The sequence below is a fragment of the Aspergillus pseudonomiae genome, assembly GCF_009193645.1.
Source record: "Aspergillus pseudonomiae strain CBS 119388 unplaced genomic scaffold BDV37scaffold_111, whole genome shotgun sequence".
In the NCBI taxonomy this organism is placed as follows: domain Eukaryota; kingdom Fungi; phylum Ascomycota; class Eurotiomycetes; order Eurotiales; family Aspergillaceae; genus Aspergillus; species Aspergillus pseudonomiae.
The window spans coordinates 84,620-112,484 of record NW_022476103.1 but is presented as its reverse complement, the minus strand read 5'-3'; the positions used below and the strand labels follow the sequence as shown (position 1 = coordinate 112,484).

At 49.4% G+C, this 27,865-nt stretch overlaps 12 protein-coding genes across 12 annotated transcripts; 4 read left to right on the top strand and 8 right to left on the bottom strand.

Annotated features, from left to right (window-relative positions):
* Positions 1–321: 321 nt before the first annotated feature.
* BDV37DRAFT_262488 (uncharacterized protein) lies at positions 322–1,326 on the top strand. The gene has a single exon (XM_032083425.1). It carries the CDS (start codon positions 878–880, stop codon positions 1,157–1,159), a length of 282 nt encoding a protein of 93 aa, XP_031936133.1. The 5' UTR covers positions 322–877; the 3' UTR covers positions 1,160–1,326.
* Positions 1,327–1,418: 92 nt separating this feature from the next.
* Positions 1,419–3,501, top strand: BDV37DRAFT_262485 (Rab family GTPase). The gene is made up of 3 exons (XM_032083424.1): positions 1,419–1,961; positions 2,053–2,116; positions 2,190–3,501. Exons 1-3 carry the CDS (start codon positions 1,878–1,880, stop codon positions 2,834–2,836), a joined length of 795 nt encoding a protein of 264 aa, XP_031936132.1. The 5' UTR covers positions 1,419–1,877; the 3' UTR covers positions 2,837–3,501.
* Positions 3,502–5,192, top strand: BDV37DRAFT_262479 (40S ribosomal protein eS7). The gene is made up of 3 exons (XM_032083423.1): positions 3,502–3,767; positions 4,091–4,173; positions 4,246–5,192. The coding sequence occupies exons 1-3, from the start codon at positions 3,612–3,614 to the stop codon at positions 4,610–4,612; spliced, it is 606 nt and encodes a 201-aa protein (XP_031936131.1). The 5' UTR covers positions 3,502–3,611; the 3' UTR covers positions 4,613–5,192.
* Positions 4,151–5,192, bottom strand: BDV37DRAFT_262478 (uncharacterized protein). Its single transcript, XM_032083422.1, has one exon. The coding sequence runs from the start codon at positions 4,912–4,914 to the stop codon at positions 4,630–4,632; it is 285 nt and encodes a 94-aa protein (XP_031936130.1). The 5' UTR covers positions 4,915–5,192; the 3' UTR covers positions 4,151–4,629.
* Positions 5,193–5,241: 49 nt separating this feature from the next.
* On the bottom strand, positions 5,242–7,608 carry BDV37DRAFT_262476 (putative dynactin Arp1 p62 subunit RO2). Its single transcript, XM_032083421.1, has 3 exons — positions 7,504–7,608; positions 7,012–7,405; positions 5,242–6,925 (listed from the first exon to the last, which is right to left on the bottom strand). The coding sequence occupies exons 2-3, from the start codon at positions 7,353–7,355 to the stop codon at positions 5,332–5,334; spliced, it is 1,938 nt and encodes a 645-aa protein (XP_031936129.1). The 5' UTR covers positions 7,356–7,405; positions 7,504–7,608; the 3' UTR covers positions 5,242–5,331.
* Positions 7,609–7,624: 16 nt separating this feature from the next.
* Positions 7,625–9,103, top strand: BDV37DRAFT_262475 (uncharacterized protein). Its single transcript, XM_032083420.1, has 2 exons — positions 7,625–8,042; positions 8,105–9,103. The coding sequence occupies exons 1-2, from the start codon at positions 7,815–7,817 to the stop codon at positions 8,936–8,938; spliced, it is 1,062 nt and encodes a 353-aa protein (XP_031936128.1). The 5' UTR covers positions 7,625–7,814; the 3' UTR covers positions 8,939–9,103.
* BDV37DRAFT_262470 (actin-related protein 2/3 complex subunit 5 family protein) lies at positions 9,087–10,233 on the bottom strand. The gene is made up of 3 exons (XM_032083419.1): positions 10,108–10,233; positions 9,461–9,955; positions 9,087–9,375 (listed from the first exon to the last, which is right to left on the bottom strand). The coding sequence occupies exons 2-3, from the start codon at positions 9,817–9,819 to the stop codon at positions 9,153–9,155; spliced, it is 582 nt and encodes a 193-aa protein (XP_031936127.1). The 5' UTR covers positions 9,820–9,955; positions 10,108–10,233; the 3' UTR covers positions 9,087–9,152.
* Positions 10,234–10,805: 572 nt separating this feature from the next.
* pmcB (putative calcium-translocating P-type ATPase(PMCA-type)) lies at positions 10,806–14,493 on the bottom strand (the record flags this gene model as incomplete). Its single annotated transcript, XM_032088242.1, has 4 exons — positions 10,806–12,976; positions 13,031–13,173; positions 13,223–13,653; positions 13,702–14,493. 4 exons carry the CDS (start codon positions 14,491–14,493, stop codon positions 10,806–10,808), a joined length of 3,537 nt encoding a protein of 1,178 aa, XP_031936126.1.
* A 2,019-nt stretch (positions 14,494–16,512) lies between these two features.
* Positions 16,513–18,426, bottom strand: BDV37DRAFT_290865 (FAD binding domain protein; the record flags this gene model as incomplete). Its single annotated transcript, XM_032088819.1, has 3 exons — positions 16,513–17,203; positions 17,260–17,750; positions 17,816–18,426. The coding sequence occupies 3 exons, from the start codon at positions 18,424–18,426 to the stop codon at positions 16,566–16,568; spliced, it is 1,740 nt and encodes a 579-aa protein (XP_031936125.1). The 3' UTR covers positions 16,513–16,565.
* Positions 18,427–18,864: 438 nt separating this feature from the next.
* BDV37DRAFT_290863 (uncharacterized protein) lies at positions 18,865–21,293 on the bottom strand. The gene has a single exon (XM_032088818.1). The coding sequence runs from the start codon at positions 20,919–20,921 to the stop codon at positions 18,984–18,986; it is 1,938 nt and encodes a 645-aa protein (XP_031936124.1). The 5' UTR covers positions 20,922–21,293; the 3' UTR covers positions 18,865–18,983.
* A 1,476-nt stretch (positions 21,294–22,769) lies between these two features.
* On the bottom strand, positions 22,770–24,374 carry erg13 (hydroxymethylglutaryl-CoA synthase; the record flags this gene model as incomplete). Its single annotated transcript, XM_032088241.1, has 4 exons — positions 22,770–22,907; positions 22,985–24,066; positions 24,130–24,232; positions 24,315–24,374. The coding sequence occupies 4 exons, from the start codon at positions 24,372–24,374 to the stop codon at positions 22,770–22,772; spliced, it is 1,383 nt and encodes a 460-aa protein (XP_031936123.1).
* Positions 24,375–27,090: 2,716 nt separating this feature from the next.
* Positions 27,091–27,852, bottom strand: BDV37DRAFT_275824 (GNAT family N-acetyltransferase; the record flags this gene model as incomplete). The annotated part of the gene is made up of 2 exons (XM_032085456.1): positions 27,091–27,175; positions 27,314–27,852. The coding sequence occupies 2 exons, from the start codon at positions 27,850–27,852 to the stop codon at positions 27,091–27,093; spliced, it is 624 nt and encodes a 207-aa protein (XP_031936122.1).
* Between the last annotated feature and the right edge of the window lie 13 nt (positions 27,853–27,865).

Here is a 27,865-nt window from a genome sequence, read left to right as displayed (position 1 = left end):
TCTGCGGAGTTCACGTGTCGATGAAGTCGATCTTCATTGTAAGTGGAATTTCCCCCCAAATCTCAACTGCTTGTCGGTTTCAGGGCTAACGGGATGTCATAGTTTCTGTAACACTATGTTTCATTACTCTATTCGCTTCGTTATTCGCCTTTTTGGTTTCGGGTCTATAACCTTTTTAATACGCCTCTTCAAGGTCACATTCGCTACCACTTTCCGACTCATGGCTGCTGCCATTTTGACCTTCGACCTCGATCCTTTTACTTTACAACTTTAATTTCACCATCGATATGAACCAGCGCAGGTCCACGATCTGTTCATCAAAAGTGCTTTTTCCGTTTTTTTTTTGTTTTTGTTTTTTTACCTCGCTATTATCTTCGGGTTTTGGATTTGTTCGGCGTTTGACATAGACAGGATGGTTTTTTTTGGGATACATGGGTTGATACCAACATTAGAGCTTGCGACCTCGCGGTCAAACATTCCGTTTTTCTCTTCGTTTTCTTGCTAATTTCTCTATTCGTTCAAGTGTCACTGGGACTTTTGTGTATGTGTCCTGAGTGCATGTGTATCATATTACAAGCACATCTTAAGAATGGAAACAGGCGTGCCTTCTCCAACCTTCTGCTCGTTGTTTACTTTCCTTTCTTCACTCATTGAACACCTGATGACGTTTGGTACAAGCCTCAATTCTATTGTGAACGAGTCACAGGCCATGACACGGCTGTGGGTTGATTATCCCCCGGGGGCCTGGCTGCGGCGGCACACTGAGTATCAGCAGTCTGATTTGCTGAAATTCTTGTAAGCAGCGCATTATCTTGGTGGGTACTGGTGCAAACATCAAGGGTGTTCGAGCCCCCATTGAATGTGCTAATCAATTAGTATGAGGATTATTATTCTTATGATTATTGTGGTTTGTATTTTGGGCAGCTACAGCCTACGGCCCGGGGATCTGCACAAATCATGCTGTGCAACGTTGTCCGCGCCAGTGGGCTGGGCGTCATTGGAAATGGTTCCCAACTCCCTGGCGATCACCCTCGTTGGTGGACACTGGCACGTCATGCCTAGCCTGCATGATATGTTGTCATTGTTGACAGCATGCCTCAAAGACAGTAGCCAGACTAGCGTTGACCAGGTTCATCTCCTACCAATCATAGGAGATTGAGAGTTGGGTACTGTTTCGCCAGTTGGAAGTTGATATGTCTCACCATCCATTGAACTGGACATGGATTCTGTACAATCAAGTTGATGAGTTGGAACCATGGGGTGAATGAGAAAATAAAAACAGGGAGAGAAGAGGGCGACACAGATCATGTATTGTGGTTTCAATGAAGGATTGGAGGGGGAGGAAATAATATTTGCCGTCCGGGGTTACCCGCTGGAAGTACAGAATGCCAGTGAGTAGATTCGAAATCCGTCAGGACGGAAACATCCCGTGACTGCCACCGTGCTGGAGGTGACCCGCTAGACCGGATTGGGGCGACCTCTCCATCATCTAAAGTGACGACCGTTTAATTCCCTCCGCCTCACTGGGTATCGATCTTTCCTAGTACCTTGCGACTGTGCACTTGTGTCCACCGCTATTTTCTCCTGGTATTGGTGCAATACGTTGGTGATCCTGGATTTCTATTTGTCTATTTTTTTTTTCCCCCTTCGCAACCCTTGCTCAGGTCTCCAACTTAGGCTCTCTCTCGTGTCCCCGGGGCTGACGTTTCCTTCAGGCTACCCTGATTACTTACCGCTCTCTAAGTTCTTGTCGACCTTACCCGCCCCTGGCGAGCTGAAATCATCGACGAGATTGATAATTCCCGCCCGTGCTGGCGTCCCGTCCCTGCAAATCAACCTAATCGTGTATAGCCACCCATCCGTTGGGCTCTGCTGCCATGTCTGAGTCAACTAGCACAAATACTCCGAAGCCGAGTAGTAGCGTGAAGCTGGTACTTTTGGGCGAGGCGGCGGTTGGAAAGGTACGGCCTCGGTTGATTCCCTTCGCCTCTTGCCGTTGTACACGGGTAACCTGGAAGACTGACAAATGGATGAATGGATGGCCGTGAATAGTCATCGCTAGTTCTGCGATTTGTCAACAATGACTTTCAAGAAAACAAAGAGCCGACTATTGGAGGTAGGAGACCCAAACTTGTCGAATTTTGAGCGGCATTGGATGCAACCTCTTCCCGGTGCTAACGTGCCTCCAGCTGCCTTCTTGACTCAAAAATGCTCCCTCCCGACCCGGACGATCAAGTTCGAAATCTGGGATACAGCCGGTCAGGAGCGGTTCGCCTCGCTTGCCCCCATGTACTACCGTAACGCTCAGGCGGCGCTGGTAGTCTACGATGTTACCAAACCACCTTCCCTTACAAAGGCCAAACACTGGGTCGCCGAACTACAGCGGCAAGCCAGCCCTGGGATTGTGATCGCCCTCGTCGGCAATAAGCTGGACTTGACCAACGACGGGAACGAAGCTTCTGGGGAGTCACAGGTGGATGGCGAACAGCAACCCCCTGCTGCTACTGCTGACGAAGATGACGCGGCTGGTGAACCTCAGGAGGAGCAATATGCCACTCCCGGAGATGCCCGGAAGGTCTCGACACGGGAGGCTAGTTCATATGCGGACGAAGAAGGCCTACTGTTCTTCGAGACTAGCGCTAAGACGGGTGTGAACGTTGTGGAGGTCTTCACTGCCATTGCCAATGCTATTCCAGAGAGCAGTTTGAAGAGTGGACGCGGAGCTGGCGCCGGTACGGGCCAGACTACTTTGGGAGCTGGCCGTCCGGCGGAGGACTCGCGAGTCAACCTGGGAGACCGGTCTACTGCCACTGCCAAAGAAGGTTGTGCTTGTTAATTCCGGCTGTGTGTCTGCTCTACAGTCCGTAATGTTTGTTCTTCCATGCAGCAATCTCGTGACTAGGTTTGATTACAGAGTAATTACCTAGGATGTTTGGGACAGTGCCGCACCAAGGGCGGTTTGAAGGCATGGCGTGTCATCATTGTAGTTTCTCATATCCCGGCGTCAACCTGTGTTTTCGTTTATGTTTGTGCTTCATCCCGGATCTTGGTGCCTTTTCATTTCTGTTCTGTTTCTGTTTTTTTAAACCCCCCAGATTCTCTGACACTCAGCGAGAGGTTTTTGTCTTTATCATTATGTATAGGTTTCCCCGGATGTTGCACTGGTAGGAATTCGGTATTCTCACCGTGTGAAGGGTTATTTTCTTTAACCATATTTTCAGTTACCTCCTGCTATCACAGATGGGGTGAGATGCCATTGAGCATCTGTACCAAGTAGAGGATAGTTTTCTATGGAGCCTATGTTCTAGTAATATCATAGACGATAATAACTGATAGGAGATAAGCGTTCTTTTGATGTTCCTGATATCGAGGGCAGAGCGGTCACGGGACCGGGCTTTCCCTAGGAGGGCAATGCGCTAACCTAGGGTGGGCAAGCGCCGTGTCGCTAAGCGAGGCGCCGAGCCTCCGATCCCACACCAACCGGAGCAGAATTGGATGCTGGACGGACCTCTGTTTCAATCCTCGAATTTATTCCCACGACCCCCAACAACCCGCGACAAGGAAAGGCAGCACCAGCAGCACAGCCCGCTATCCGTCGCTCGTCTGCAAAAATGGCTGCTATCAACAAGATCGCCCTCAACTCGCCCTCGAGGCAGAACCCCTCCGAGCTGGAGAACGCGATCGCCGGCGCTCTCTTCGACTTGGAGAGCAACACACAGGACCTGAAGGCCACCCTTCGTCCTCTGCAGTTCGTCTCTGCCCGTGAGGTAAGATCTGCCCGATCTATTTGGCACCGCACGTTGCAGCGTCAGACTTTGTCTCTGGTCGTTTGTGGGAAGGAGAGATATTTGTTGCGATGGGAAGGGATTTATGGTGGAATCAAGCCATGTGTGCTTGGTGCGTCAGCTGGCGGTACAATCCAGATGGAGGATGATTGTGTGTCCATCACTGGGCTGGAATGAAAGAGGGGGCGACCAGAGAAACAATTTCTGATTCTACACGAAAATGGCCTGCACCTGCAAAAATTACAGATGCGCAATTGAATAATCTTATCCCGCAAAAGTTGATCTGACGATTTATATCATTACAGGTTGAGGTCGGCCACGGCAAGAAGGCTGTCATCATCTTCGTCCCTGTCCCTCTCCTCCAGGGCTTCCACAAGATCCAGCAGCGGTACGAACACACATCCAGAACCTGGTTCTTCTAGATTGAGATATCTTCCGAGACTAACACTTCCCGAAATAGCCTGACCCGTGAGCTCGAGAAGAAGTTCTCCGACCGCCACGTCCTCTTCGTTGCTCAGCGCCGCATCCTGCCCAAGCCCAAGCGCTCTGTCAACTCCCGCACCAACCAGAAGCAGAAGCGTCCCCGTTCCCGCACTCTGACTGCTGTCCACGACGCCATCCTCGGCGACCTGGTCTACCCCGTTGAGATCGTCGGCAAGCGCATCCGCACCAAGGAGGACGGCAGCAAGACCCTCAAGGTCATCCTGGATGAGAAGGAGCGTGGTGGTGTTGACCACCGTCTCGATGCCTACGGCGAGGTCTACCGCCGTTTGACCGGCCGCAACGTCGTCTTCGAGTTCCCCCAGAGCAGCGCCTCTGACTTCTAGATGCCAATTTTTCTCCCTTATGTCCTTTTAAAGTCTTCTATATTTTTCCTGTGATTAGGCCAATGAGAGAAAAATAAGTCTGGGATTTTCGAGAACAAGAACGCGGGCTTACGTCTTTTTTTCTCTTTCTTGAAGTAGACAAGAAAAAAAAAGGAAACACTTGGGACGAGGAGGAACGGCAATATCTTGTTGTGCATTGCGTCAGCGTGCGCTGTGCGGTGGTGGGTAGCTTCTTGATCTGGTCCTTCGGGTTTAGGGTTCCCTAATGAAAAAGAGGATGTGATGTGATGTGATAATATCATTCATGATCTTTTGGTCCGGGCTTTTCCTGTTGTTCGGCGTGGTTGAAAAACAAAAAATATTTCTTATTTCCTTTTCCTTTTTTTTTTCTTCTTCTTGTCCGCGCATATTCCCCAGATTTTATTCTTCCGGCTCCGTCCCCGTAGTTCATGTAGATGTTCATTTGGGTTCTGCGCACGTGGCCAATTTCTCTTGTCCCGATTAAGCTTATTGTTTAGTAGCATTTAGTTCGTATTCCCTACACGTCTTCTGCTGGATCTGTATTTCCGTAGGGATATACATATAGGTATACATTTATATATTGAATGAGGTTCAGGACACCAAAGGCTCGAGTTTCATCCAGAATATCCGAACAATAAGGGTATGTATGTAATTAAAAGAAAAGACATCTATCAAGCAGCATGAGAACCACCAATATTCTAAAATCCCATCTCCGGACTAATCCTCCCTACCCCCAACACCATCCAATACGCCAATTCCCTCTTGACCGTGTCTGAATTTTGTCCCTTACCAACCGACTGCTCCTGGTCGATCTGGTTCTCGGAGTCCCACTCCATGCGCACAAAGACAGGGATCTCCAGGATATCTTCGTCCGGCTGAAGCAGTTGGTTAGGGTCCTTAGTTTGTCCGCTCCAATCCAGGGCATTGGCATTGCCGTCGGAGTCGACATCGGAGTCATCGTTATCATCGTCGTTGTCATCATCATGCTGTTTCATGCGGTTACGTCCTGTGGTACTGCCGCCGGGTAATGTCCCGGGTACGACTTCCAGGACGACGGTGGTCCAGTTACGTCCCTTATCCCACACTTTCCCGGCCTCTGCGACTTTCTCGGTGGAGCCTAGGGTGCCGGATCGGGAGGCGCGCGCATCACCCGGAGCGGTCGAACCCTGCAGGGCCTCGTCCCACACGTCGCTGTTAGCGCCGATGTCGAATTGCGGACACAGGATGGTGACTTTTGAGGCCACGCGCCCGGGTGTCACCGACGGCGTGGCGAGTGTCACCCGCACCGGGTCAAACATGTGATTCTTTAGGGTGAGCAGGAGCTGCACGGTTTTCAGCGGTGATAGGGCGTCCAGGTTTGGCGCCGCGGCGGGTGGGACGGACGGAAGTCCCGCAAAGGGGCTGGGAACTAGGGGTTTGAGGGTTGGCAAGGGGATGTAGCTGAGGGCGATGAGACGGATGCGGAACCGAGTCGATTGCGGTTTGAACTCGGGTTTGACAAGGATATGCTTGCACGACTTGCAACGTTTCGACCGTTTCGTGCGAAGTAGCACCGGCAGCGGGAGGAGGTCTTCTACGAACCGTGCGTCGGGGGATTGGAATGTACGCTGTTCGATGGAAGCCATTCCGTCCCATCCACAGTCGTCGGAGGCCATGCGTCGGATTAGTGCGTTTTCTGCGTCGGGCGCCGGCACCCTTAGTCCTTCGCTGGTTGTGAGAGCTTCTCGCATGACTGGCGGTTTGGATTTCGGTTTTTTGTTGGTACCGCCATAGAGATTGCCGAGACGGGATGATGAGGTGTAGAGGGACATGATGCGGTTCAGGGCCCCCGGGGAAGAGAATCCCGCTCCGAAATCAGCCAGGGGGTCGTTAGGTGATGAGGAGGTTGATGCTATCTGACTCTTGTAGAAACCCTTCAGTGCCTGGAATCGCGCCTCTGGATTCAATGGCCCTGAGGGTTGCTCGTTGGCCGGGTTGGTCTCATCCGCTCTCATCTCGCTAGGCGATGGAAAGTGATCGTCAATCGAAGAATACGTGGATAGTGGGGACTTGAGGTCACTGAAGGTCTTGGACATCTGTCTTCCCCGGGAAGAATCCGTCATCTTGGACAACTGCGTGCGGATGTTGGTGGGCTTATCGAACTTGACGCCGATGTCTAGAGTTGTCCACATGCAATAGCCGCATGATAGTACCCACGGCCCCTGTTGACTTCCACCTCCGGTGACATTCTCCAATGTAGTAACCGCGAGTGGAGCAGTGCATATGGGGCAATTGAAGCAGTTCCTGGCGCATCTATAATGACCCTTGTTTAGCAATCATCTGGTAAGGTGACCGAGTACACTCCTATAAAAAAAAAAAAGAAGAAAAACACGACCTACCGATTTCCCTCGCTCCGAACCATGCTACTCGGTGTCTCAAACAGACAGTTAGGGCAATACCAGCATACAATCTCCTCTGTTATACATCGGGGACACTTAATCTGATGGCAGTCCTCGCAGTATAGTAGTTGCTCTGGCGGGTACAAAGAAAAGTTGGACCGGGGAGATCGCGGGTCGAACGTGCGTTCATCTTCAAAGTCATAATCCTGAGGAACTGGAGCATTGGGGGCCTCCGGATTGGCCTTGTGGGAAGTCTCTCTTGATCTCCGCTTCCTGGCTGGGTCGGGAACAGGGGTGTCGGCACATGGACAAGAAATGTAGGCGTAAGGGAAAGGACGCGACATGTTGAGGAACTAAATTGAAGCACGTAAAGTCAAGCAAGTCATGCCCTACGCTTGTATGCATTAGCCTCGCAAATCCAAAAAAAAGCCATAGCGCGACCCGAAACAATTACCCCAATAGGGGAAGATACAAATGACAATCTGTACATACGCCACCAAAAGATCCACAGTATCTTTACCAATAGGGTCAAGATTGTTTCTCACAGACACCCATAATAGTTTCGGATTCGTAATGATGGGCGCAAGCCCGCGGGGAAGGAAATGTTGACAACGCACGAAATGCGGAGTTGAATGGAATTTAATTCAGTTTGAAAGCTCCGCCGACGTCACGCCGCAAACTTCCCGCATTTTCAATCTCCGCCGCAACTTCTTCGACCTTACACCCCTCATAACCACATAACCGCAATGCCCCAGGTCCTCTAACTTGCTCCAAAAGTGCAATTGAACCCCCGAGGCATAGCCATGTCTCTCCGCCACATCTTCCGTCCGGCGGTGTTTTCACCCCGGACATTCACATACAGAGCCACCAGAACCTACGCCAGCCAAACGCCCGGCAACCCCGTCCTGGAGATATTCAATCGCAAGGTAAAACATATACAGAAGGACCGCGCGGCCGGGAATGTTGAAGAGAGCCGGAAGACAGATTACCTCAAAGATGAGGTAGCCATGCGGCTATGCGAGCGGTTACTAGTGCGTCTTGACTGCTACATCCATATCAATATGAACTCCATGGTTAACGATGTGGCATCTAGGATATAAAACGAGATATTCCGAATGTGCTCGACCTCGGTGCAAACAGCTGCAATATCGCTCGCGCCTTAACAACGCCCGACATCGACCCCGTCAACCCAAACTCACCTCCCCTCGCAACCCGCATCTCGAACCTCACCTGTGTCGACACCTCGCAAGCCCTTCTCCACCGTGATGCGGACGAGCCCTTCAACAAGGAGATTTCCATCAAGCGGGAGGTTATCCCCGACCTCGAGAGCCTTCCTTACGAGGAGAACACGTTCGATGCCGTCCTGTCTTCCCTCTCCATTCACTGGATTAACGACCTGCCCTCGCTGCTAGCGCAAGTGAACTCTATTCTTAAGCCGGATTGTCCGTTTATTGCGGCTATGTTCGGCGGCGATACATTGTTCGAGCTCCGGACGTCATTGCAGCTGGCGGATATGGAGCGACGGGGTGGTGTGAGTCCGCATGTTTCACCACTGGCGGATGTGCGTGATGTAGGTGGATTGCTGAATAAGGCCGGGTTCAAGATGCTCACGGTTGATGTGGAGGACATCGTGGTGGAGTACCCGGATACGTTTGCTCTCATGCAGGACTTGCAGTCGATGGGCGAGAACAATGCTATCTTGCACCGGGAGTTGGGACCGATATCGCGTGATGTTTTGCTCGCCAATGAGGCGATCTACCGGGAACTGCACAAGGAAGAAGGGTCGAGAGGTATTCCCGCGACGTTCAGATTGATTTACATGATTGGGTGGAAAGAAGGAGAGGGACAAGCTCAGCCTCTGGCTAGGGGTAGTGGAGAGGTTAATTTGAAGGATCTTCTGGGCGGTGGTGATTTCTCTAATCGGTGATGAGATCGGGGGATTGTAAACTATATGTTGTTCGGTATGTAAACTATAAGGTTAGAATCTAGGATATTATCCCATTTGCGGGGGCAGAAAAGCGAAGGCAGCCAAGTATAAACACAGCACGAACGAAAAAAACATTTGAAATCGACGATTTCTCAATCACCCATTTATCTATCCCCTTGTCTCTATCTCAAAACTAGAGCTCAGTCCGATCGAATTACACCGTCCTCCGGTCCGTCATCACACGCACGATGGACCCAGTGCCCGCCACCTCTACCAGTTTCTCATGCCAGCTCAACAGCACACTCATCTGCTGACCACCGCCACCTTCACCAAGGTTCCTGGCCTGAATCTGCGAGAATCCGGTGCTCTGCGGGGAGACCGATTTGCGAGGCGATTGCGCGCCGCCGCTAGGCCCAGGGGCCGCCATTCCCTTGTACCTAGTATAACAATCAGGACCCAGAGCCATCAAACAATGCCGTTCAGCATAAGAAAAGGACGTAAAGGCGAGAAAGAAAAACATACAAGTACTTCATCAAGCAGTCCGCCCGCTCGGAACCACCCTGTCCATTACAAACCCCCTCCAATACTCTCGTCATCTCGCCCTGTCGAATTCCCTGAAGCACCTCGATAACGGTAGCCAAGTGCACCTCCTTTGCGCGGTCATCTCCGCCTAGCGGAGCCGTATCGAGGACAGCGCGCAGCGCTCCCTCGGGGTCCCCACCGCGCAGTAGCTGGCGCACCTGGGCGGCGACGTTTGCGGCTTCGCTGGATGTGGTCGGGGCAGGGAGGGTAGGGGGAAGGAGGGTTTCCATGGGGAAGTTGACGGAGGACTCAGGGTCCAACACGTCGATGTTGATTGTGCGGTAGTTTAGTTGAGCCATGGTGGGTACTTTTGTTTGATCGGAGGGTGGTTCAGGAGGTTGAGTTGGCTCGGAGGTAATTAGTTTATAGTAGGGAGCTTTGTTTAATCTGCTGTGGTATAGCGAGAGATATGGCTGAGTGAGGCTGAGCGGGCAGCTTGTTTGTATGTTAGCTAGGTTCAATTCATGGTCAGGCACCGTCATTATCCAGTCCCACGTTAACGGAGCGGGGAGACGAGGGACAGACGGGACGTCTAGCAATTTGTTGCTCTCCCTGTCCAATGGAGAATAGGGGTAAGGTACACTGACTGTCTTCCTGGCTTATGCACAAGTCGAATTGGGCGCAGTGAAATGAGTAAGTCAAAGAGTTGAAGTTACAAACTATCGATGTCTTCGAGATGATGATGATGTGGGCGGCGGCGGTGCGGAGGTGGGCCTGGACGCCTCAGGCATAAACCTATGCTTAGCATACAGCATACCCAAGTACTCATCATTTCATATACACACCCGCCTGCGGTTTTGGTAACAAAGTTGCTTTGGTTACTTATTTGAAGAGTTCGTGTCGAAGATTCTATACTGTATTCATCTTAAACAGTAGTACAGCGCCAGTTCTCTACCATCTGCTCACTATTGTCTCATATATATAACCGCAGCAGACAAGAAGCATATAGTACTGAATGAAGGCATTTCTACAGTGATCGAAAATCCTAATGAGATAAGGAACTCAAGGCATGGTTTGAAAAGCAAGTGATAGATTCGAATAGGTTCAAGCTAACTATCTACATGGGAGTATCTAGTATATCTCAAAAATCATGGGCGCGCTAATCTATAAACCAACAAAAGTACAAAACGCCCGCTATGCAACATAAAAAGACATTATACCACCCAGCCACTGCATATGTATATACAATATCCATGCATGTGGTACATTCGTTAACTATTATACAGAGGAACTGCTCTGTAGCAGCGAGGCAGAACAGCGACAGTCATATCGTATGTTGAATTCGTCAAGAGGTTGTGATAGTAATCGGAGGCACTGTGGCCGAAGTCGTTGGCGCCTCGGGGGTTTGCTGTCGTCTCAGATCCGTCAACACGGCAGTCTCTTCATCAGGTCTACCAATGTCTTCTTCCTGACGCTTGTTGAATACCCGCTTGGTAACCCGTTTAACAGGTCGCACAGCAGACTTGAGCATCTTTCCAACAAACTCAAAAGCTTTGCTGATAGGCCGCAAGATTAATGCTATGGTTCTGACAACAAAGTCGAGTGCGATCCCGAACGGCTTGTCAGGAATCAGGCGGAGAACCACAGCCCAAGGAAGACAACCGATCGCACAGATGATACAAACAGCCCACTGGATGCTGTTGAGAGGAGTCACGCCGAAAGCTTCACCGCCGACATAAACGATCATGACTTGGCCGCCAACCATGATACAATTTATTCCGAGGAACCAGTAGTTCTTAAACATTCCTTCGAAGATATTGAACTTGTTGTCAAGCCTTCGGTTGTTGAACTCATTGAAAATCTGCATCCACACGAAAGTGTTGAACACGATGGTGGCGAGCTCTTTCTGTCCATTATCGGCACTGAGATGATCCTTGAGAATGTGGCTTCCGGCAAAATATAGCATGAAAGTTATGGCCAGCTGGTAAACTGCCTGTCCGAGGATCATCTTCCACATGACCACAGTAAAAAGAGAGGCACTCTTCGGGGCAGGCTTGCGATGGAGGATTTTCTCCGTCGGCGCATCAGTTGCAAGAGCGAGGGCTGCAAAGGTATCCATGATCAGGTTGACCCAAAGCAGCTGCACTGCGCTCAACACACTTTGGTTCTCATTGCTGTAGAGAGACGAAACAAAGGTTAGAACGACAGCAGTGATGTTGACCGTGATCTGGAACTGGAGGAATTTGGCCACGGCATCATTCACAGCTCTGCCCCATGCGATTGCTGTAATAATCGAACTGAAGTTATCATCTAGTAGAATGATTGAGCTGGCTTCCTTGGCAACTTCTGTACCAGCGATACCCATGGAGAAGCCAACATCGGCAGTCTTCAGTGCAGGGCCATCGTTGGTACCGTCTCCAGTTACCGCCACAGTCTCTCCCAAGTGCTTCAGTCGTGCTACCAATATCCGCTTATCCTCGGGCGATGAGCGGGCCAGGACTTGAAGACGTGGAAGCACCTTGTCCATTTCATCATCCGACAGCTGGCGGAATCTGGGGCCTTCCATGACAATTCCATCTTCTGTCTTAATACCACAGGACGATGCGATGGCGGTGGCTGTTGCTATGTTGTCACCAGTGACCATCTTCACTTGCACACCGGCGGTGCGGCACTTCTCAATAGCTGCAGGAACTTCGGGTCTGAGAGGATCCTGGATACCCACAACGCCAATCCAGGTCATGTCACGGAAAAGATCTTCGAACTGAGCCATATCTGAATCATCCTCAGAGGGCTTGATATAGCTCGGAGGCCAGCTGGAAATGTTCGAAAAATCGCGATAGACCAGCCCGATCGTTCGTAGAGATTTGTTGGCATAGGATTCAATAGTGTTGAGTATCTCCCGACTGTCCTCCTGGGTGAACTGATCAACAGTGATGCCATTAGAGCCATCCGTACCAGCGATCTTCATCGAGCATGCTCCAGCCATAATCTCAGCGGCTCCCTTGACAAGAAGCCGATAGCCCACTGTAGGTTCCCGGTACACCACTCCCATACACTTGCGGGCGGAATCAAAGGGAATCAGTTGAACTATCTCCGCGGATCCACGTTCAGCAGTGACATCCATTCCGAGGTAGTCTTTAGCCAGTTGTAGCAATGCTACTTCGGTTTTACTCCCGATGAACTCTTTCGAGCCCTCCCTTTCCTCCTCAAAAGCGGTCGAGTTAATTGCAATGCTCTTGACGAGCAGGTCACGCATCCTGGAAGAAAACTGTTTGAAAGTTTCAGTTGCGGTCACCGAGGAGCTGGAATTGTCATCTTGTCCGAAGCTCTTTTGCCCCAGTGTCCCGGCGACCACAGTCATTTTATTTTGGGTTAGAGTCCCTGTCTTGTCGGAGCAAATGACTGTGGCATTTCCCATCGTCTCGCAAGCACGAAAGACGCGCACAAGGTTGTTCTCTTTGACCATTCGTGTTGTAGCAAAGGCTAGTGCCAAAGTTACAGCCAGTGGGAGACCCTCTATTTCTCATCAGTACTCATATTATTGCATCATTGCGGGAATAGACAACTCACCAGGAATGGCGACGACAATAACTGTAACAGCAACGATGAGAATATCTACGAATTCCTTTCCCTTGTGCGCAGGAGAGCCCGGGTTATCCGGGAGTTGAGCAATGAATCTAAAAAGCAATGCGAAGAACAGGACGATTGCAGCGCTAGAGAGGTCAGCCATATTGCCTACAAGCAAAGGATTGCACATCTTACCCAGAGCCCAGCCAGCCGATCCAGTTGGCAAGCCTTCCCAGCTTGACTTGCAAAGGGGTCGGATCATTATTCTCCTGCAACGACAACAGGATGCGCCCATAAGTTGAGTATCGTCCGACGCTCGTTACTAGGAAGGTCCCTACACCTTCAAGGACCTTACCGCCAGAAATCATAAAGGGGTCGAGTTTCTTCGTAGCAGTGCCATTTGTGATTTGCCGCCAGGCTTCATATCCATCGGTTTTCTTCATCTGATCTGACTCGCCAGTGGCAGAAGACTCGTCACACTTGATTCCGTGACCAGATATCAGCACACCATCAGCAGGGATAGAGTCACCGGGCTCAAGGTGGAGAACGTCTCCAACAGTAATATCATAGATTGAAATCATAGACACCTTGCCCGAGCGGACGGCTTTGACTTCTCTGTCGTTGTTCTAGGACTGTCAGACAAGAATCCAAAGACACTTAGACGGCTTACTTACACGTTTGTTCAACTTGGCAAATTGCCTTTCTTTCTGCCAGTCGTTGGCGGCTGTGACAACGGTGACAATCAATATCGCAACACAGATAGCAACTCCTTCGACCCAGTCGACTCCTGAACCTTCACTGACGGTCTCATAGATACCCAGAGACAGTGATACAATAGCGGCGATAGTAAGCAAGATAATAATTTTATCATTGTATGCAAGCCAAAGCAACTTCAGAAAGCCAGTCGACTTACGAGCAGGCAGTCTGTTTTGGCTGAAGATGCGTATGCGATCCTGGAACTGTGAGTCGGTCTCGGATGCAGGTGTTTCTGTGATTGAGGACAATTGTTGTTTGGGGTGGGCGTTCCCAGACGTCGCCTCTTGGAAGCTCATGGTGCCTTCTAAGCGACCCTCATCTATGGACAATCCAGCTGCCAAATCTGTCCGCAAGCCGCGTTCCAGGCCATGTAAGCCACCAAGCGCTTGAAAGGCAGCCAGGGACTTCGGATTTTGCATCTTATTGAGCTGGCCGGGTGAGAAGGCAAACTTATTATCTTGCACGATGAAATCATCCTCATTTCGAGCATCCGGATTTAAGGCATCTTCCACTGAGACGTCATCATATACAGCTTTGGTGGTGGTAGCTGCTGAGTTTGCTCTTGACCTAACAACAGTATCTGCACAAGAGATAGTTGAGTCTGCTCTTGACCGTAAAGTTTCACCGCCAAGTGAAGGTGATGATGAATGTGATGATCGAGGGGGCCCATTCTGGACTGATAGCCTATTTGGACTGAGGGTCGATGCCATGTCTGGTGATAGCGAAGATGGGTGGGCTAACGATACGTCTGTTTGCCCTGGCCCGGGAGAAACGGATGACTGCTTTTCTCTATATTAATATGCACCCAAACATATCAAGTGAGCGGCTTGAAAACTTACCTCTCTGTTTGCAGGGTTCCCTGCGAAGGGGTTCAAAAACCCCTCTTGACGATTTTCGTTTGGGGTCAGCATTCTGCGACTAATACGCTGAGCTTATTTGCTGACGAGAGAAACGAAAAGTAGATTAACATCAATATGTATAAGTCGGTAGAAATCCCTCAATTAAGGGCATGTGCAGAAAACAGGTGATGGGGAAGGGTGTGTTCTTTTATCTAACAAGGAGGCTGTGTAGGTGCCGAGACTGGCTAATGAAAATCAGATAATGGTATAATCATAAATTGTTTATAAGATTTATGTTTAAAATTTCGTGTGCCAGATATGACTCTCCCACAGAGGCGGCAAGGAATGCCAAGTTGTACCAGCTCAACAGTACACGGCAGAAACACGGTCACAGCCAAGCCATCTATGAAAGATCTGGAGCTTGCAATCAATATCTGCAAGCTCAGCAAAATTTTCATGGATTATGGTGGGTGCAGGGGGTTTCGGTCGTGTGAGTGGTTCCATCGACATGGATTGGCATCATACTCCCACTGCACAGCCTCCTTGACAATCTCTCGGGAGCTCGAAAGGGGGAATTCCCAACGAGTCACAGTGATCGGCTCTCATCCAAGAGCGGGGTCTGTCACTCATGCCAACGAGCTTCATGACCAAACTGACTTTGCCGAGAGCAAATAAACTAGCGAGTATAACCGCCAGAGGAATTTTGTATCCTCAATCATTCCACGTCCACTCTCCTGAGAGGGCGCGACGTCAGCGGTTGTAACACTTCTCAAACGCGACTAAACGCGCGGGGGATGGCTTAGAATCGATGTATAGCGCACTCAATAATCTGAGTGGCTCGTAGAAAGCGTTAAAATCCATGGAAAAGCGGCGAATAGAGACGTGGAGTCCGGACGGCGCTACGGACGGAGGGACAAATGCAAAAGCGCGGGTGTGTCTGATCGAAAGTCCAGAATTTTGACGCCAAGTTGCGGTAATGAAGACCAGTGGGCTGCGCCCCCTTCGCCAATAGTTGCGAGAAAGCTAATTTTCCATAGTTCCTCTTGTCTTGATAAACCATATGATTTGCGGGATTGTCTCCATCATCCGTGACCGGACTGCATACTCCGGAGTTAGTAAATTAGAGTAAGTACTAAGGGCTAGGTAATTGCCTCTGCATAACAATGCCCCACATACCAATCAGAGGTGTTTCTCGCCGAATAAGCAACGGTAAATGAACTCGCCACATATGTGGCTGGTGGTTTGTGGCGGTGCGGGCTATTCACGGAAGATGATTTCTTCCTGGCTAATAACTGTCACCATCACCACGGCGTTTTCCGCTCGCAAGGTTGCAACCATGTGGCACTGTTGATTCATGTGCCGCATGTGATTGAGGCAAATCAGCTAGTATCAGAGAACGCGTGGCGGACTGATAGAGAGAGGAAAGCGCCGCGTAGGCGCTGTTCGCTGGAGCATTACTAGTACCAAGCGCGCATGTCGATGGCAGCTTGCTAGTCGTCTGAAGCTGAATCCATCTGACGTCTGGATGATCAAGCTGTGGCTTAGAATGCTGAGAAAGCTTGGTTGCCTGGAAGAGCCATGTGGATGAAGAAGGTTCGTAGATGAAGAAGAGAAGGCTACAGTGACTGTTGGTGATCGATGGTATTATGTCGACTTAGGCAACATCGTTAAATAGATACTATTTCAGGTATTGTATTTTCTAATACACCATATGGTACAGTGGTTTCCACCGGAGACCGCAGAAAGTCTTCTCTACGTGTATGTAATACAGGTATGAAGTGGTACGGTACACGAACGGCTTCATCACCAATGGCTTCATATACTTCGTAAACCTGTCATGCAATGCTCGTACTACTACGACCCTATACAGCGAGGCTCATATATGAGGCTCTACATAATCAGAAGTTTAAATGCTGCCTGGGGTAATCAGCCGCAAAATCAAATTACCAATCCACATCAGCTAGCCCAGCATATCGATTTCCCAAGCCACAGAAACACTCTTTCGATCGTTCAGCAGGTGTATCCTCGCTCTCCCTCCGCCCCAGCACCTCCTCCATCCCCCACGCAATTCTCTCTGCCCCCAGCCTCGCTCCTTCAAGATTAGGGGCTCCCGGACCTAGGCGGAGGGCAGCCAGCCGTCCAGTTACAAACAAAGGCAAATCCGCCTTCCACATGAGATCATCCGTGATGCACGGCAGACCCTGTTTGGTCCCAATCGGATATTCACGGTTCATCTGCTGAAGCAGTGGAAGTTCATTCACATCCGCCTGCATACCTGTTGCAAAATAGATGTAGTCGATGCGAGGGAGGTCGGGAATTGGAGGATCAGTGGTGAGGCGCCATGTCTGAGACATGGGGCAGTACTCACGGCTCAGGATGACTGTACGAGAGTGGATCGAGACACGGTGGCGGGCTGCATGCTGCTTCAGGATTTTCTGGTACCGTGGTGTAATGCTGCCTCCATTGCGAGCTGTTTTGATCATCTCGAGGCGCTCTTCGTCCGTGTCTGCGGACCAGAAAGCTGCCTTTTCGTAGTTTTTGAATTTGCCCATCCAAGTCAGGTCGATATCGAAGTGTTTGACTGATACCCTCCGTTACTAAACCACTTCGAGGAGAAAATCTGATCCCATTACTTACCTTTGAAATCGGACCTTAACAGGAACCACACCTTGCTCACCCCCTTCCGGATAGCCATATCCACTATCTGAGCTGAAGAGAGCCCTCCGCCAACAACCATCAAGTTTGTCTGCTGACGTTGCTGAATCTTTCTTTTCACATTGGGACTTGGAAATGATTGAATCTCCGTACTATGGCAACCCCCGTTTGCCTCTTCATCCGTTAGCTTAAATGGGAAAACCTTCGTCCTTCCAGGCCCAATGGCTAACACAACCGTCCGACTATAGAACACAGCGCCATCACTTGTCGTGACCGTAAAAATCTTCTCGGAAGGCGACATCTCGTCATGGTAGTCATACTGGACATTATTGACCTCACGTTGTTGGATCATACCTGGCGTGTTAAGGTCGTAGCGTGCGATGATGCTCGAGCAGTAGTCTTCAAAAAGCCCCGTAGAAGGCGAGAAATAGTCTTTGCGGTCCCTTTCGTCGATCTCAACCTCTCCTATAGCGCTACAGCACCATTCATCATCAGCTCTATGGCCAAGACAACCACCAGAGAAAAGGAAGGTACTCACACAGCCCTCGACCTCATTTTCTTCTTCTTCTTATGCTTGCTCAACTCCTTCCCCACACACCCCGATATCTCCCAAAGATCACAATCCCTCCCCACCTCCTGCGTATACGCCAACATTCCATCCCGATCACTCGGATCCACATGGAAGAACATGGGGCTGCGAAGCTGCTGAATCTCCAACGTCTTGAACGCCCGATTCCACCGCTCCATCCATTTATCGCCCGTACTATCCAAAACAAGAATGGAGGGCGAATCATCCTCCACTGGGCCGGCTTCCGTCTCCACTGAAGCAGTCGAGGCGGACGAGGATAGCGAAGGTGGAGACCCCGCTATAGACTCTGAGTGTGTAGATGAGAAGGACTGCCGAGAGGTGTATCCGTGCCATTTCTCTGCCTTGACCTTTTTCTGCTTGCCGTGGCGAGCCTGTACGAGCGCCATCCGGCCGCTATGTTTGTTGATCCAGTGGTAACGCTGGTGCTCGTCGTCTGTGAACAACGCAGACGGTGTTTCTTCTTTTAGTCTGGCAGCAACGGCGAGTCCACAGGGTCCAGCGCCGACGATGATTACATCGAGGAGGTCTGGCAAGGACGGTGTGGATGCTTTGGAAACCATCGCTTATGGTATTTATTAGTCTCTTAGCATTGTTCGGGTTGTCATTCGTAGATTCAGGTGTCCTAAGGAGAGCAAAAGTTTTCTTTAAACTAGTAGATACATGAAATACTCCTGTACAGCTTCTATATATCTACTGGCGGTAAATGATGGCCTCCCGGGTACTTGGATCCCAAGGTCCTTTAGAACCAAGAATGGCAACAAACATAATGGTTTGGCCATGATCTGCGTCATGAGTACCTTGGGGGGTAGGATGCTCTCGAGAAAACTTTTATTGATAGCAGTATGCTTGATTAGTACGGATTAGGCAGTATGTCAGGAGAGTGCACAGTATCTCTGAGGGGGGTTCAAGTCGTGAGGATGAGCTGATCGTAGTTACAAAACTACTCTTGTATGTACATACTTCGTCTATTCTGAAACCAAATTGGTTGATTAGATTACTATGACAACAAAATACTCAACATCAGAGAGTAACATTAGAATTATGAGGAATGTTCCAGCTTCCTCTTTATTTTCTCTCTCTCTTTTTTTTTCTTTCGGTTTTCTTTACTTTTATCCCGTTATTTATGCCATTTTTTGGGTTTGCCTTCCACACCAGTCGCTCGCGAACGTGGTACTCCACCTCCTTCACGCCGATGCCAGGCATCATGTGGCCAGATCCAGCCTCTTACTCGTTTGGCATCTCGCTTTTCTCCAATTTGTGGCTCTGGAATCCATTTGTCTTTCCCTTCTGGGAGTATACGCTGCCGAGTTAAGGCTCCGGGTCCGCCAACATTCAGGTGAGATGACGGCTGGGACGGCAAAGGCACGGATTTAGAAAGCATTAGGAGGAAGTATAAAGCGAGGCTTGCCGTCATCGGTACATCAAGCTCCTCTGGGGCTGGTGAAGAATATGCGTCTAAGATAGGAGATTGGCTGGCCAATGAACTGTCGCTGGACGGCGTGGGCGATTGAGGGTGGCCGTAAGGGACTGGGCAAGGTTTCAAGTGGCCTTCGTCTGGACTCGCCGCAAGCTTAGTGGGTATAGGAGCTGAAACCTCGAGGAAGCCAAAGTAAGGCACGTCGTCACCCTCGTCGCACCCCGCCCGCACGCAGACAAGCTCGATCTCTGTAATGATGAAGCCGTATCGGCAGGAATGTTCGCGCATACACCGCTGAAGGTGCGCTAGACCGTTTAAATACTCAACCCGCCGATGAGGTGCTTCGGTGCGCATACTGGTGTTCCATCGGTCGAAAGTTTTGACGATTCCTACCAGCCGTCCACGGGGCAGACCCGAGCTCGTCCGCTCCGTGTCTGAGGTGTAATTTGCAAGGAAATGCGGACCGCCATAGTTCCTGTTGGCATGGATCCGTGGGACAGGCGTAGCATAGAGCGCCAGGTGATCTGGGCCTTGAGACACGGCCAAAGCGGCATTCACTCGTGGTGCATATATATCTTGGACGAGGTCCACCAAGGTGAATTCAGAATCAGGACACAAGCGTGAACCTGAGACCACGGTTGGTGGGGTTAGATGTGACGGAATTGCCGTCTTCAGAAGCTTCGTGAGACCGTTGATCGAGTGGAATGTGGACAGAGAAAAAGAGGACCAGCTGCGCAAGTTACGGATATCCCACCAGAAGTAGTCATGCATCCCTCGTGTTGGAATGACGCTTACATTCCGAACCAGATTGATTGCTTGTGTTGGCCCAGTCAGGTATGAAAAAAGAGTTGTAGATGATGGGCTTATTCTATCAACACTGTGGGAAAAGCCAACTGGTGAGCACTGAGCACTCGACACTTGGGAATAGCTGTAAGGGGAAACTGGAAGCACCGGCGGGGCCTGGGTTCGGGCTCGAGATGTGCGCGAGAAAGGGCCAACAATAGAAGGCTGCGAGTACGGTGGATATACAATGATATTAGGCGTGACTGGGGTGGCGGGTGCGGTAGGGGACCCTTGTGATTGTCCAGAGTACTTAGAGAGCTGCCTGTAAGTGGAATAGCCATATCGGGCCAAGGTTGCCTCATCAACACTGGATGCAGAGCATGATCGAGAATGTGCACTGGGCACTTTGCGCTTGTGCGAAGACGTTATGCTCACAGGAGACGCCAATGCTGAATCAGCGTACATGGGCGAGACTGGGGATGCCACAGTATAGTAGTCCACGCACTCCGTACTATGACGTTGAGCTGCTGCACGATTGGCAGGGTATGGTAAGAAACCAGGCGGATTCCTAGTGTTCGATAGCACTTTCCGATGACGCTGCGGTCCACTAGCTGGGGCTGGTTCAATGACCACATCCTGATCCCTAATTTTGGGAAGAAGGGCTGGCCCATGATGATAACGGGGGGGAGAATCAGTGCTCGGGCTGGTGACTGAGGTGACTGCAGACCAAGGCGAGGAATCATTGGAGTACATAGATGAGTCGGATGCATTGCGACTGTGGGTCATTCGAACGATTCCCTCATATGGTAGCCCTGGCGGAGTGGTTGGCTGATAGTATGAGTATTCCATGGTCATTGAGTCGAGCTGTGTAGCAGCAACGGTTCGATTGTAATCGGTGCTGCAGAGAATTGGAAAGTCCAGCTTCCAGAAGGAATCAGGGAGCGATCTTCGCCAATGAATATTCAAAAGAAACTAAATGAAGTTGAAAGATGATTGTTCAAAGACAAGGTATTACACTCGAGTCATAGTCTGTACGAGTGGTTATGATAAGCTCTTGTACACTTGGGAGGCAGATGTTTGGATATAAATGTTCTTCGATCAGAGGCTCATACGGTCTGAATTAAAAAAAGTAACCGACAAACACGACCAGAATAGCAGCATATGAAACATGGAGAAATCTCCATACTGACGCCAAACTAGCTAGTCATCGTGAGCCATTGCCCACATTGGTGATGGTGAGGCAATGGACACCTGAATTGTCGGCATCTCTTTGGATGATGCGCGAAACAAACGAGCTTAGAGCTAATGGAGCAGGCAGACGCTGTTTCATCTAACAGTCGCGCGTCAATTTGTTGCTAAAAATTGCATCTGCTCGATTTCATCAGATCTGATGGAGATCTTCACTGATCCCATACTGGGAATGGTTCGTCATGACCCGTAAAAGCTTCTATAATCAGCAACACTTGTGTTTCGTGCTATTTCTGGATAATCATAGCTAATTTAGTCCCGATTCTCCCCAAGAGCACCTCGCGTAGTAGATCCATTAGTCGGCGGCAAGCACAAAGCGAACTATTGGCATATCTTGATGAACACTGGTCCTCGAGGCACCGTCACAACTCCAAGCGCCGAGGGTTGATAGCAGGACCTGCAGGAGATGGATGGAACAGCAGCAAGAACCGCCGGGCCAGACCAATCAAGGTTGTCGATGCTGTCCCAGAGACCCAAGAAGTCGGTACGATAGTTTGATGGTCCGAGTCATTCTAAGAATACTCTCTTTGGACAAACTTGAGTCGGAGCAATGGAGTTTGTTGCAGTAGGCGCCGACTCCCCTCCAGTTTGGCGCCAGGCTCCCTGAGTGGTTCTTTCCCCTCGATCACCTGCATCGTTCTTGGCTTTCATGAAACGGACAAATAATCCTGAGTCCTCAAAAATTAACTTGGATGAAATCATTGGATTGGATGACGAGAAGGGACAGTCGCATAAAACAAGGAGAAAAGAAGGAATGATGAAGGATGATACTGCAGGAAGCGTCTGGCGCGAAAGAGTGCAAAGAGCTATCATACGTTGATTTCTCGAGATGGTTCTATTCTTGACATATCGTTCGTTTCACGTTCTATGCAGGGTTGCAATAGTTTCTATCTTTATCCTCATTAACATTGTCAATGTAGATAGGGCTGTGAAGAATCTATAGGAAGTCATAGAAGGTCAGTTAGTACTTGGAAATGATGTTGATGTAAAATACCGTCCGTTTAGACATGACTAAGCATATCATCCAAATCGTGTCAAATAGATTAGATTAGAACCACATCTACTGGTAGTACTCCGTACAAGTACATTGAAAATCATGGTAATAGTAAATCATATGTCAGAGAAATTGATTAATATGTTTAATTAATAAATAAGATCTTCTCATAAATCCGAAACATTCCAGCGCCATCTTGGGGAGGAAAGAACATCAGCATCATGCCAGTTCCTAAAAACAAGAAAATATTTTCCTTTCTGGGCTCCTCCTGAGAACCCAGTGCAAGAGAGACAAAGGAATAGAATCGACTGAGACAGTTTGTAGGCATAACCCAGTTTCCGAACTCTATCAAGGCAACCAAACACGACAATGCGGTCCTGAGGGGAATCTAATGAATCATCTAAAAAAGGCAGAAAAAGAAACTCATCATGTCCAAATTAACATCAAGCGCTAGCCATTATTCATGCCTTGACCTCATACTTGCGGCGGAACATATCGTCCACCTCAGTGAGGTAGTAGGTGTGGGGGAAGAGCGTCTCCGTGTTACCGGAGGGCTTGAAGTTCTTCTTCAGGTGAGCTTGCTTACGCAGGGCACACATCTAGAAATATAAAGGTTAGTCAAGTCGAATCACAAAATATCAAGATGGAAAGGAGTTCAAGGGGAACTATCGCTTACCTCAACATAGGCTTGAGGAGCCAAGACATTCCTAGCGTTGAGGCGGTTGTGGAGGTCGAGCTTCTCAGCCATGTAAGACACGTCACCAACAATCTTCGCGCTGAACATGGAAGCAGCAAGACCACTGCCGTAGGAGAAAAGTCCAATGCGCTTAGGCTGACTGGGGTCAAAGGTGACATTGCTGAGCAAGCTGGCCAGGCCGGCGTAGACGGTGGCGGTGTACATGTTACCACAAAGAGTGGCAACGTCAAGGCTGGGCCTCACACGCTCAGCGAAACGCTTCTTGGTCAGACCCATGAAAGTCTTCTCGACGTTCTTGTCAGTGAGAGACTTGCTGTAGTCCAGATCGCGCAGCTCAGGGGCGACTTCAGCGAAAGCGGGGTGGGTGGGGTTCTCGAGGAAATCGTTATAAAGCATACGGCCGTACGACTTCTGGACCAACTTGCAGGTAGGGGAGTGGAACAGGATGTAGTCAAAGCGGTCCAAAGGAGTCTTGGATTCGTCATGGGCCACGCCGTTGGTTCCGTTCTGAGTCTTCTCCTTCAGCGTCTTCTCACGAGCGGCGTAGGTCTTGTAGCAAGCATCAACAGCCTCAGTGTAGCACTGAAGGGAATGCTGACCATCAACGACAGGGTATTCGCTGGTGAGATCAGGCTTGTAGAAATCGTAGGTGTGGGTGACATAAGAGCCGCGAAGACCGGGCTCAAAAACAATAGGAGCATCGGGACCAATGAGCATGGCAACACAGCCAGCACCACCAGTAGGGCGAGCAGCTCCCTCGGCATACAGGGCAATATCACCACACACAACAACGGCATCTCTTCCATCCCAGGCGGAAGACTCGAGCCAGTTGATGCTGTTGAATACGGCGTTGGTACCTCCGTAGCAAGCGTTGACGTTGTCAACACCTTCAACGTTAAAGTTTCCACTCTCGGCAAAGAGCTGCATCAGAACGGACTTGACGGACTTGGACTTGTCCAGGAGAGTCTCAGTACCGACTTCGAGACGACCAACGGACTTGGGGTCGACGTTGTATTTGCGGAAGAGGGAGGAGAGGGTGGTCAGGGCGACAGAGTAAATATCTATTTATACTTAGCGAGGGGGAACAAATGAAAAAGATTCACAAGATAACAAGGTCAACATACCCTCACGGTCATCACAGAAGCTCATTTTTGTCTGTCCCAGGCCGATTGTGTACTTGCCCTCACTGACACCGTCGAACTTCTCCAGCTCGGTTTGTTCGACACACTGCGTAGCTTGTTAGCAAATGTTCTTCTTCTTCTTTTCGTTCTCTCTTGATATAACCCCGCTGACGGGTCAATGCACATACTTGCTTAGGGAAATAGACCTCAATGGCCTTGACACCAATGTTCTGGGGACGAGCAGACATAGTGGCGGTGTAAAAGGGGGGGGGGTAGAATTGAAGATCGAAGTAAACAACGAAAGAGTGAGAGGAAGATTTGTTTATTAAGGTATAAGGAAAACGGTGGAAAACAAGAAGTAGAAGAAGAGAACGAGGAGGGAAGACAAGCTGGATAGGAGAACAAGAAGAAGGAGCAGGGAGGAGCATATATAAGAACCACAAGAGGGCTTCCGATCAGATTCCCTAGTGGTAAGTAACTTTTTTACACATTGCGAGGCAAAAATGACCGGGTCCAGTTCTGGATTGGCTGGTGTGAGCAAAGTGGACACCTCGTTCCGTCGCTCATGGTTGGACGGGCCTGATTGTTCGGCCTGAGGCCCACGCGCCTTACGGAAAAGAGTTTAGCGGTACCTAGCTTAGTTGTGCATTATGGTAAGAATGGTAACGGCCAAGTACGGATCAGCAGATTAATTTCCCCACTCTGGTGCACTCCTCCATCCAAAATCTATCTCCAGGATATAATGTACACGGTACTCTACATACTAGAACTCCTTTTGTCCTCAACCCATGAAAGAATTTTTGCAACTTGCAATCAGCAGTTGGGCAAAATGCTTGCCGGATTTCGAATCGTCCCCCTCCCTGTTTTCTTCCTCACCGACTCTTGCACCACCCGAGTTTCTCCTAGTCAATCCCTGCTCTCTTCTACATCCGGAGTATCATGATGGATGAGGTTGACGATAGTGGGCTTTGGTGTACCAGCGGTCCTTATCAGGCAGCCGTGTGGGTTACTCCCGTTTGTCCGTACCGAGTGTCCATTTTATTATCCCGACCAGAGTTCCATACAGTAGCCTCGAAGGGCTCCTCCAAATTTCATTTCCTCATATAGCACCCGAGACCAGACATCATCACCGCTAGTACTAGTATCAGGGAACTTCCCTTCTCCTACATGGCCCACCCACACTGTACCACGTAGTGCATAATACACTTTGTCTTCTTCAATTGGGCAATCGAAAGTCATTGGTCGCGGAATACTTCACTGGCTTGAAAAATATCTGACAACAAAACTCGTATCCATGCCAAATAGTACCTTAACCTTCTCCTGGTCCCGTGCACACGTCAACCCTGTCCTGTCAATACAACTCAACTGCCCTTTGAACAGTACCAGTAGCTCACATCTTTCAATCCGAAATCAAACAAAGAGAAATCAATAAATTAAAACAAGAATGTGTTCCTATTCATTCTCCATCCATCTCTGTACACCCTACGGGCCTCCTCCTTGTGGCTTTCTTGGTTTTCCCTTTCATGTTCTGATTACGATATCCACCCCAGTAGGTTCAGCCTCGAAAAGGAAAAGATTCCAAGAACAATCAATCTTATCATGTGGATCCGTTCGATTAAACCTGCCTGTACTCCAAGCACCTCAACATCAGCACAAAGGTTCCGATATCGCACAAAAGGTGGGTAAAACACATTTCTACAAAGCATAATACATTCCTCAGGCTATCGTATGTCCTATTTGGTATAGTATGCCTGCCTCTGCTTGCCGTTCTCTCAGAATTGCAATCTCATGGGGGTCTGGCAGCAACCGTTCTTGCGGATCACAAGACCTGGTCCTCAAAGGTGAAGTTCAGCCTCTATGCACGAAATTTCCAACTTGGTTACAGAAGAGGGGGACTAGCATTGCCATATGTAGTAATGTAGTACGGAAATCCATGATCCATGGGCATGCAAGTATGGACGGGCCCACCAGGTTTCGCGTGTTTCAGCTAGACTCCGAACATTCACGTACATGATTTCTTTCCGTCGTGCCCAGAGATAATGTGATCCGGCTTGACCGGCAGAAAGAATTCTTAGGCCAATTTCCCTGCATCTCGATTTGGTCGGTGGACCCTTCAGGGATGGCCACAACGTGCTCCGTACTGCGCAGTAGTACTAGGACTAGCACTACCTAAAGTGGACCTTGATATTCTGCCATTTACTAAATCTTTGCCACCGTTATTGTATCTGTTATTGTTGCTACGGTTACTTTTCCCTGCTACTTACTTCTGCTTATCTTCCCTTTCCTATTTTGGTTGTGTCTTAGGAGTTATCGAGAAAATCCAAGCCATAGCGTAGGGATAATATTTATCGTTACTAACACTCACAGAATTATTGTTGCACACATCGAGGCCTTCTATAATGTAAAGGTTTTTGTCGGTATAACTGATAGAGACATCATCAATCTTTCGCTTGTCTTTCGGACTATATGACGCATTCTTCATGCCCATCCAATCAAGGTTCAGATGCTGTGGTCTCGGTACACGATCTTGCCCGGGCTATCGGCTTTAAGGAAGTCTCAGCATTTGTTCAAGAACTTATCAAGCGTAGAAGTAGCTGATGGAACGCCTGGATGTTGTTGAAAGCAATACCACAAAAACCAGCCGTTGTAATGTTGTGCAGCTCGACAGCTGGTGGCAGCCTGGTACTACCACAACGTTTTCCAACGCTACCACGGTAACTTGGAATATACATAAACTTGCCGTTAGGAGCTATCAAGACTCCGGCGGCTCCTCACGGACCAAATACAACTTCACTGGAGATAATTCGTACAATGGCTGAGATTTACGTCTTCATGTTCAATGCACTGAACTCACCATCAATCAAGGCAATATTCCAGCGACTTGACTACAACTACAGGAGCCACTGTCTGTAGAACAAGACCAGAGTTGATAATGAAAAAAGGCGGTAACCATGATATAGCATACTATATAAGTTTTCTGGTTGTGAGAGTAAAGACCTTTACTCCTAATCTAACCTTTATCTCCGTTGAAACCCCTTCGAGTTTATTGCTTTGGAGATATCCTACCTCGCCATGGACTAATAATTATTTACTTGTCCCTTCCGTCGACTTCCAGGTCTGCTGCTGTCCTTTCCATTCTCGGTCCAGCATACCGAAGGTTAACAGATCATGCCAATCTCCATCGTACCAGATAGCTTCTCTTTGCCGTCCTTCAAATGTAAATCCCAAGCGCTCATCAAGACGTGTGGAACCTTGGTTATAGGAGAAAGCTTCAACTGCGATACGGTGCAAACCAGCTTTCCGAAACCCCCAATCTACCGCCCATTGAATTGCTTCGCTTCCATACCCTTGATTCTGATAGGGCTTGGCAATATCGATACTGATAGAACTTTTGCGATGATGGCCGTGACCCGGTTTGCTCTTTTTGAGAGCAATAATTCCGATCGACGTCCACATTTCCTGGGTAGGGCCGGCCGTCCCAGGTTGGTCATGGGCATTCTGGGTTGGTAGTAAGATGATAACTGCTAAAAGCGTGTCCTTAACGAGATTTTTCTTGTAGCCATTCAGTGTATCACTCTTCATTTGAGGCTTTAACAATGTTGAGTTTGAAGTCGCATACGATAGGGGATCCGACTGGATGGAGTGAATGAAATCCTCGTCTTCCGGTGTATCTTCAATGGCTCGATAAGCTAGTCGCTTGGATCGAAAAGGGTTGAAGGTGGACATTATGGTATAACAC

Coding starts and splice junctions, on each gene's coding strand:
- BDV37DRAFT_262488 (XM_032083425.1), top strand. CDS start 878: ATGAGGATTATTATTCTTATGATTATTGTGGTTTGTATTTTGGGCAGC.
- BDV37DRAFT_262485 (XM_032083424.1), top strand. CDS start 1,878: ATGTCTGAGTCAACTAGCACAAATACTCCGAAGCCGAGTAGTAGCGTG. Junction 1,962..2,052: donor GCGAGGCGGCGGTTGGAAAG/GTACGGCCTCGG, acceptor GGCCGTGAATAG/TCATCGCTAGTTCTGCGATT. Junction 2,117..2,189: donor CAAAGAGCCGACTATTGGAG/GTAGGAGACCCA, acceptor ACGTGCCTCCAG/CTGCCTTCTTGACTCAAAAA.
- BDV37DRAFT_262479 (XM_032083423.1), top strand. CDS start 3,612: ATGGCTGCTATCAACAAGATCGCCCTCAACTCGCCCTCGAGGCAGAAC. Junction 3,768..4,090: donor AGTTCGTCTCTGCCCGTGAG/GTAAGATCTGCC, acceptor ATATCATTACAG/GTTGAGGTCGGCCACGGCAA. Junction 4,174..4,245: donor TTCCACAAGATCCAGCAGCG/GTACGAACACAC, acceptor TTCCCGAAATAG/CCTGACCCGTGAGCTCGAGA.
- BDV37DRAFT_262478 (XM_032083422.1), bottom strand. CDS start 4,914: ATGATATTATCACATCACATCACATCCTCTTTTTCATTAGGGAACCCT.
- BDV37DRAFT_262476 (XM_032083421.1), bottom strand. CDS start 7,355: ATGTCGCGTCCTTTCCCTTACGCCTACATTTCTTGTCCATGTGCCGAC. Junction 6,926..7,011: donor GTTCGGAGCGAGGGAAATCG/GTAGGTCGTGTT, acceptor GGGTCATTATAG/ATGCGCCAGGAACTGCTTCA.
- BDV37DRAFT_262475 (XM_032083420.1), top strand. CDS start 7,815: ATGTCTCTCCGCCACATCTTCCGTCCGGCGGTGTTTTCACCCCGGACA. Junction 8,043..8,104: donor GGCTATGCGAGCGGTTACTA/GTGCGTCTTGAC, acceptor TGTGGCATCTAG/GATATAAAACGAGATATTCC.
- BDV37DRAFT_262470 (XM_032083419.1), bottom strand. CDS start 9,819: ATGGCTCAACTAAACTACCGCACAATCAACATCGACGTGTTGGACCCT. Junction 9,376..9,460: donor GACTGCTTGATGAAGTACTT/GTATGTTTTTCT, acceptor TTGTTATACTAG/GTACAAGGGAATGGCGGCCC.
- BDV37DRAFT_290863 (XM_032088818.1), bottom strand. CDS start 20,921: ATGACCATGGAATACTCATACTATCAGCCAACCACTCCGCCAGGGCTA.